Source organism: Sitodiplosis mosellana, unplaced genomic scaffold, assembly GCF_009176505.1.
Source record: "Sitodiplosis mosellana isolate CC-2019 unplaced genomic scaffold, AAFC_SMos_1.0 Smas_scaffold_6197, whole genome shotgun sequence".
Lineage (NCBI taxonomy): Eukaryota > Metazoa > Arthropoda > Insecta > Diptera > Cecidomyiidae > Sitodiplosis > Sitodiplosis mosellana.
Window position 1 is genome coordinate 3,375,476 of NW_022601438.1, and position 7,661 is coordinate 3,383,136.

The following is a 7,661-nucleotide window of genomic DNA, read 5'->3' on the forward strand; positions in this document are numbered from 1 at the left end:
TTTCTAATCATTTGTACGCGTCTTGCAATAGTTGTGTGTAACAGAGTCAGTAAAACCCTTGAAGTGTTTTGTTGTTGGTTTCACAAATGACACAGTTCAATAGGTCAACAGTAAACCAGGTGTTTGATGTTCATTAAATGGCAAACGATGCGAAATGTTGTTGTTGTTGGTTCGTACCCAACATTTTTGCTCAGGCAAACCGGTTACAGTCACATTTAGATGCAGTTGATGAACGAGCGCGCTCGCACACACACACACACACACACACACGACGCGCGACACTTTAAAACAACAAAAATAATCATTTCAATTTGCCAGCCAGGCAATGAAATTATTCCGATGTCACAACATTTGTGAGCTTCCTAAATCTATACAATGTTGTGCCACTCTGTGCCATTTCATCACATTAAATGATCTAATAATTTGATCAAAATGTTACTGATTTTGTTTTCTCGAACTTGCACGCTCGCTTATTTGTTCGCGCATTTTTCCTTGTGGCCGCATGCCAAACGCAATCATTGCAAATTATGTATATATGTCAAGTGGCACAAAGTAATTTTTCACAAAACTATTCCCATTTAAAAGCTTGGTCAATGACAAAGTAATCATGCACACAGTTCACTGCATCACACTATCAACCTGTGAACAATGGTTGGCGTGAATTGCCACCGGATGCACACTCACGTACAGCGTCGAGAAGAACAATGTTGATCAAAAGTTAAAAGTTCCATAAACAGTGAAAATATAAACGAATGCTGAAAAGTGAAAATAAATTCAACAAACTTGAAGCGAATTGCATTTGTGAACAATCTATTTAGATGAATTTCAACTGATGCAAACGTTGGAACGAGCAGAAGGACGAATGGCAATCAAATACCGCTCTTCTAACATTATTGTCAAGCCATTTTATACGCTCTTTTTCTCATTTCCACCTCTCTCTCTGTTGTTTTGTTCTATCATCATCAAGAATGGTACAATATTTGCAGTTGCACAACGGTAACTAAGCATACCATACATGCATTTAGCAATGGAAACTGTGCTCATGCTTTTTCCACCGAATTTCGCCTCCATGCATTCAACCGTTTTTTTTTCTATTACATTTCGAGCTAGTTTATGAAATTTTTTGCCCGTGTTTCTCATGAATGCCTTTCAACCGAGGTCAAACGAATGGACTTGTTTATTTTTTTGAGACTCGATTTGATGCTTTGATTTTTAGTCAATAGTGTTAAATTCTTTGCAGTTTTCCGGGGTTAATTTGACCTCCGCATATGACAAAAAAATGTGTACAATGCATTCTCTGTTTAGGGGTTTGGAAAAAAAACTTCTATTTGCTGTCCATCGAAAAAGCTCCGATTTTTTCTGTTTACAACAAGTCAAGCTACGTTTCAACGGCAAAAAAAACGTCAGAACGTTCATTGTCAGCAAAAAAAAGACAACAGTTTTTGCCAGTAATGCATTTCATCCCTATTTACGCTTTCGAACTCTGTGAGTTTTTTTTTTATGAAAGCGCACAAAAAGTGCGTGCTTGGTATCGAAGCATAAAATGAAGCCGTCATAAAAAATGCATGTTTCTTGCATTTGAAATGAAAACGAATGTGGCACGAAAGATGGACAAAAAGATGCATCACACAATCCATTCCAATGTGAGAGAGATATAAAAAGCGAGAGAAAGAGAGTTTCAGTTTTAAATTTTTAATATCTTTGGCCCTGTCTATAGTTCGCCTAGTCATGCTGAGCACGAGCATGTCGGTTGTGCTATGGCCATAAATTCAGTGTGGTCGCTTCGTGTTTACATAATGGCAACTAGTGGTTACTTTTTTCGTTGTTTGCCACTACGTTAAACTCATAAAACGGCGCCCCAACCATCGCCACCATCTCTCTATCTTAATTACCTCATTGCAACAAAAAAACACGATGGCATTCGCAGTGAAATGCTAAATTTATTCAATGTTCATAATTAGTTGTATTGATAAATGACGTTTTCCCTCATGTACACACTGAGTAGCATCCATTGTACCTGCCCCCATTGTAAATACAAAACACGCGTTGAAGTGTTCGGAATTGACTAATTAGGACTAAATTTGGTTTTACTCCATTCGGAAAACTTTTGTGAACTTCTAGCGTGCTCTAATTAATATATAAGATAAGTGAAAATGGAGCATGTTTTTACGTGTGCCGCTGCCACACCGGGCCAACAAAAGATTGTGATAAAGTTTTATCATTTGCGGCAGACAAAAGGAACTAAAATAAATTTTATTATATTCGATAATAATAAAAACGGAGCGCATATCCTATTTATTGGGAAACTTCTCTAAACAACCGTCAACATGGTTGCAAAGTGATTTTCCACATTGCAGTCAAATGCTACGGATGTCGAAATATGTTAGAGCATGTTTCACTCAGTCTGTGTTCCGTGTGCCCATAATCAAATTTGTAATGGCTCGAAAATGTCCTTTTGCCCGTGTGCCCGTGTGCCCGTGCATTCAACAAATTCGATTTTCACTTTAGTTTCGCGCAGCTCCGCTCTCTCTCTCTGTGCAGCGAAAACTTTGCGGAAATGTACAACAACACCAGGATGGGGTCACTTTAAGCATGGACTGTCGCCCAGGATAATATGTTGGCGAAGAATTAGATGCATAAAAATGACTTCTCAAGTCGATTTTTACGAAGAAAATGAAAAGTTTGAAAAAATGAGAATGAGAGAGAAAATGGGTGGCAAAATCAAGGTGAAAAGCAATGGCACCAACTCTGTTCGAACCGTATGTCAACAAACATTACATTGCGCCGATAAGATGTAGTTGCGAAACAGAGTCTTTTAAAGAACGAGGAGAACGGTTGCAATCTTGACAACTTTGACATTTTGATGTACACACACATATAAAAACGTATGGCATTGATTGGAAAACGTCAGCAATGAACTAAACTATCACTTATTGTAGCAAGTTCATTGAATGTGTGAACGGGTGGCAATATTCGATGACTTCAAAATCATATGAAAAACCACACAAGTGTTGACAATGCAAACTCACGAATTTTTTCGAAATATTTCTTTGGAAAACAAATCGTGGATGAAGCCTAGGCTTTGCAGAGCCCGAATATCAACAATAAAAGAAAATAAATGAATATAATTCACAAACAAATAATGTATATAAAATGTATGGCGTTTCCAATCTCACCACTGTTCACCACAATCAGTCAAAGCATTAATGTGAATGACGCATGACAAAGTGACTTTCACAGCACACGCAAATGAATTGTTGTCATGTTTACAGTCGGAAACGTCAATGCAAAATCTCCAGTATCCAGTTTCACTCTACTTTTAGTCCCCATGTATGTGTGGTAAACAATGTTTGGCGATAAAAATGTGAATTCGTTTGAATGTTGACATGATTATGGCAGAAAACAGTTTGTCTTGAACATAATACACGGTTCAAAGCACATAATTACGAGCAAACAACAAAGGAAAGATGATTTGAGAGTTCCGAACACTAAATTTGGCAAATAAACAGATTTTCCCGTGCTTCTTCCTGCATCGACGATAAGCGAGGTTCTTTTCTCATCCACAACAACAATGCCAAATCAAATGGTAAAGCTTCTACCAAACGAAAATAACATTTTCAGTTCTAGACACAACAATGAATATATGAACATTTCACACAGAGGATTGTATAATGTATTGCCCATGCTGTGCTGGGCCAATGTTATATTGGAGCAACAGTGTAAACAAATGCGACTCGAGAGAAAATGAATTTTTCTATATGTGTCAAGTAGACTGGGTGAAGGGAGGAAGAAAAAAAAAACGAAGTACGGAACGAAGATGCTAATGCTCCAAAAACACTTGCTTCTCTCATTCATTCTCTTTGTTCCCTACTCGCTCACTTTCTTCCGATATCTATCTGTAGGATGACGGTATTTGATATTCCATTTAATGTTTTGAAATGCTTCACAACGACAATAAGAAATTAGTCATATCAAAGGCTTTGTAAACACTGTAACTCACATGCGAGCACACAGAGAAAAACCCATGGTGTTATTCAAATGTATAGCAACTTCCATTGAGCGTTTATTTATAGAGAAATTATATCGAAGATATTAAAAATTCATTCAATTTCAGTACCTAGAAACATGGAAACCATTTACATATGCACATCGGTTGTGAAACACGAAAGCTCGAATTTTAAAAATAGAATGAAATTTCAAAGAGAAAGAAAAATATCGCCATATATTTTATGTCAGCCATGGGTCTGTGTGTATAAATGTAAATGATGAAGTGAAGAGGGCAAATATGCCGAGCAATTACCTGAAATCGGAAACAATTGGAAAATTTAACGAATGATTTGAAAGTGCAAACGAAAACAAACCATTGAAATGTATATCAAACCGACTTATCACGCTTATTCGAATATTGAAGTGACCGTGTGAACGCGCGCCGCCCGTTTCATTTCATGCGGATCTATAGCACACTGATTGCCTCCAGTAAATTGTGTTAAATTATGAATGTACCATTGAATTTGATGCACGTGTGTCCATCGAGGTGAAAATCAATCTAGAAAATTACTTTTTCGGTTCACAAATTACTTTCACTATTACTTTTTCGAAGAGAATTACGATTTAATTATTATCATAGAAAAATATATTTTTGACAAGTAATTTCTAATAGAAAAGTAATTTATCGAATAAAAAGTAATTTGTAGTAATTTTTGTCTGTATGTTTTCCATGCTTTTTGCATAAATACCGCTCGTTCGATATCTGATGCCAATATGTGAAGCACAAGACTTTTTATGGATATGCATGATTCATTATTGTCAAGCAACGGTCTGGACATAGAAATATGTTTACCTAGATGTTTTATACAGTATAAATATGCAAAGCATAGACGCGTACGGACGTCCGTGCGACAAAAGTATCAACAGAGCCATCGTTGTTTGATGTAGACACACACACTTACGTATGCGTCTCGCATTGCACGATCGCCTGTTGATACGTTCGTCGCACGGTCATCCGCACGCGTCTATGCTTTGCATATTTATCTTGCATATTTCTATGTTCAAACCGGTGCTTGATTATTGTTTTAATTCAAAATTTATGTTTTTGAATATCAAAATACGCGCCCGAGTACAAACAACAGTGGCCGTATGTGTGGCAAAGGATGAAAATGTGTATACATATGTTTGTATGCCAGGTACGAACGAGTAAACAACGAAAATAGATAGACAACGAGATACACAAAGCAAAACACACACACACCGATGATGCAAACAGTAAAGCCCAGACACACTCATACTCACGGTAGCGTATTTGGTCCAAACAACGTCAAGAGTTGCACCATATCCGAAGAATATATGAATTATGAATCCATCCCACACACACACACACACACACACAGTAGCACACACAGAGGTTACGCCGTATGAATGGATGAAGTGATGTGATATTAAAATTAGCCGTATTTCGGCGGTAAATTTAATGTCAAAAATATGTTTCTTTTATGAGCGAACCATTTTCATTTTGCTGGAAAAGTGCATACGAGTGTGTGTACGTTGGATTCAAAGTGAACGTACATTGATAGCGATACCTATGTTGGATTGTCGAAGATGAGATTGCACGGTTCATTGAAATTGCCATGATTTGGTGAATGGATCGCATGGAATCGTGCACTCATTAAAAATGAGCACTTCAAGCACATGGGTATGCGAGCAGACATGTCATTTTGCACGTTGCACGACATGACACGTTGCAACGAAAAGAAGAATGTGTGGAACTGAATCGATGTTTTTTATCCGTACGTATAAGAGATGAGATATGTAGGAATAGTTTTGAATTTTGATACAGCTGGTTGTGAGCTGACATCGAAAATATCAAGTAATGCCATGCCATGAAATAGTCACTCAATTTATATAAAATTCATTGTGAAAATTCCCTATGGAATGCCTGACATATATCGATATACTGATGAAAAATGCAAAACCAAAACAAGTAATAAAACGACAGGGTAAAATGGCATTTAGCTCTCTGAAGTTGGCCCTCTTCCTCATTCCACTATTTCTTCTGTTGTTGTTTTTTTCGACGAGAATACGGACTTTTATGTGAACATTTGAACAAGCCAATATTTGAGCAACGGGGGACTTCACACTAGACTTCACACGCTTCACATAAACATTTGCGACGCGCGAAAATTTACACATTTTAAATGGAAGATCGACCGCATTTAATGTGAAAGGACTCGATTCAAGAGCAGCGCATACTTTTTTCCGGAGGAGGTGCACTGGAAAGAGGCTGCAAAAACATTTTGGAAATCATGCGTACGGCTAAACATTCGCTCTGTTACGGCAAATGACTGGTATTTCAGTTATTTTTGTTCTGTTCTGGTTCGCTTATGCAAACACACACTTATTTTATTTGATTCGTATGCCATTTTACGATGCCATCAAAACCATAAAATATTTTGTATCGGGCTCACCTCTTAATTCACTCTCCTGCTCACGCTCATGCTCAATAAATGTACGAATAAATATGTGTATACATAATTTAAGCTAAAATGAAAGTCAAACGGTAAGAAGCAACAGTTACGCAGCAATTTTGATGGTGTGCATCATTTTTCGGTCTTGGTGTTCTGACTGTCGTTTTTGGAAGGGATTGAAATAAGCATGTTTACACAGCAGTCTCTCTTAATTTAATGTGTTCACATTGGATATTGTACAACGCTCATACATAAACCACATGAATCATAATTAAAAAGCTAATTTTCCCATAGAATAATTTCCAAAAGTGAAACGGTTTTTAATTAACAACAGCATAGTCATAACGACAACTCGACCGAGAATAACATTTAGGTTCGAAATAAGCAATCAGTTCAGAAAAATTCAGTTCGTTCAAATTAAAAAACATTCGCTCTAATTTGCTTGGATTTGTTTGTGCGATTTTGGTGTGTGTGTGTGTGTGTGTGTGTCTACATCTTACTCATTGAAACTAATACTGATCGCTTTGTGTGTTAAACTTAAAATAACATTTTCTTTTTTTTCTCTTCTCCTTTCTGGTTTTCTGTTCGGTTTTTGACACCGTGGTGTTCTGTGCATCGTTTGCGGATAATGCGGGGATTTACCAATGGGGATATTTTTTGAATACTTTGGATCATCCTATCCGGTCCGTCATCACCATCATCATCATCATCATCATCGAAACAACGGCATGGCAACGAACATATAGACAACGTCACAAAAACAAGTCGTAGTCTATTCAACGGTTGGCGTAGTGGAGGTGCCTTATCAGGCACAGGCACCTCTAGTAACAATCACATCAATAATTTTAGTGAATACCCATCATTTCAAACCACGACCACTACACGAATAATGGCTACCTCATCAGGAATTTTTAAAGATTGTACTCATATTACATTTAATGACACCATCAAATCGCATAACAATGTTACATTCAAATTAGTTAAAACAGGTAAGTGCCCACATCCGGCCACATAGCCGCGCCAACAATGTGCGTATGTAACTTGAGGCCTATTCTCCCTCTATTCATGTCCTATTCGCCTGCCATTTGTAAAGACAATTAAATACATGAAGTCAAGTCGAATAGTGTGTGTGTCATCATCGTTAGGTGTGTAGGTGTGTGTGTGTGTGTGTGTGTGTGTGTGTGTGTGTGTGTGTGTGTG

The 7,661-nt window shown here is 37.4% G+C and overlaps 1 protein-coding gene across 16 annotated transcripts in view; it reads left to right on the plus strand.

The window, feature by feature from the left end:
• Window positions 1-7,661, plus strand: part of LOC129577281 (uncharacterized) — a 100,616-nt gene that overhangs the window by 45,060 nt on the left and 47,895 nt on the right. For 15 of the 16 annotated variants that reach the window (XM_055464036.1, XM_055464044.1, XM_055464050.1 and 12 more), the window contains one exon: window positions 7,208-7,450. In XM_055464036.1, the coding sequence (XP_055320011.1) occupies window positions 7,208-7,450 (243 nt within the window). Of the gene's footprint in view, window positions 1-6,568; window positions 6,587-7,207; window positions 7,451-7,661 lie in introns of those variants that run through there. The other variant, XM_055464052.1, reaches the window with a different exon arrangement.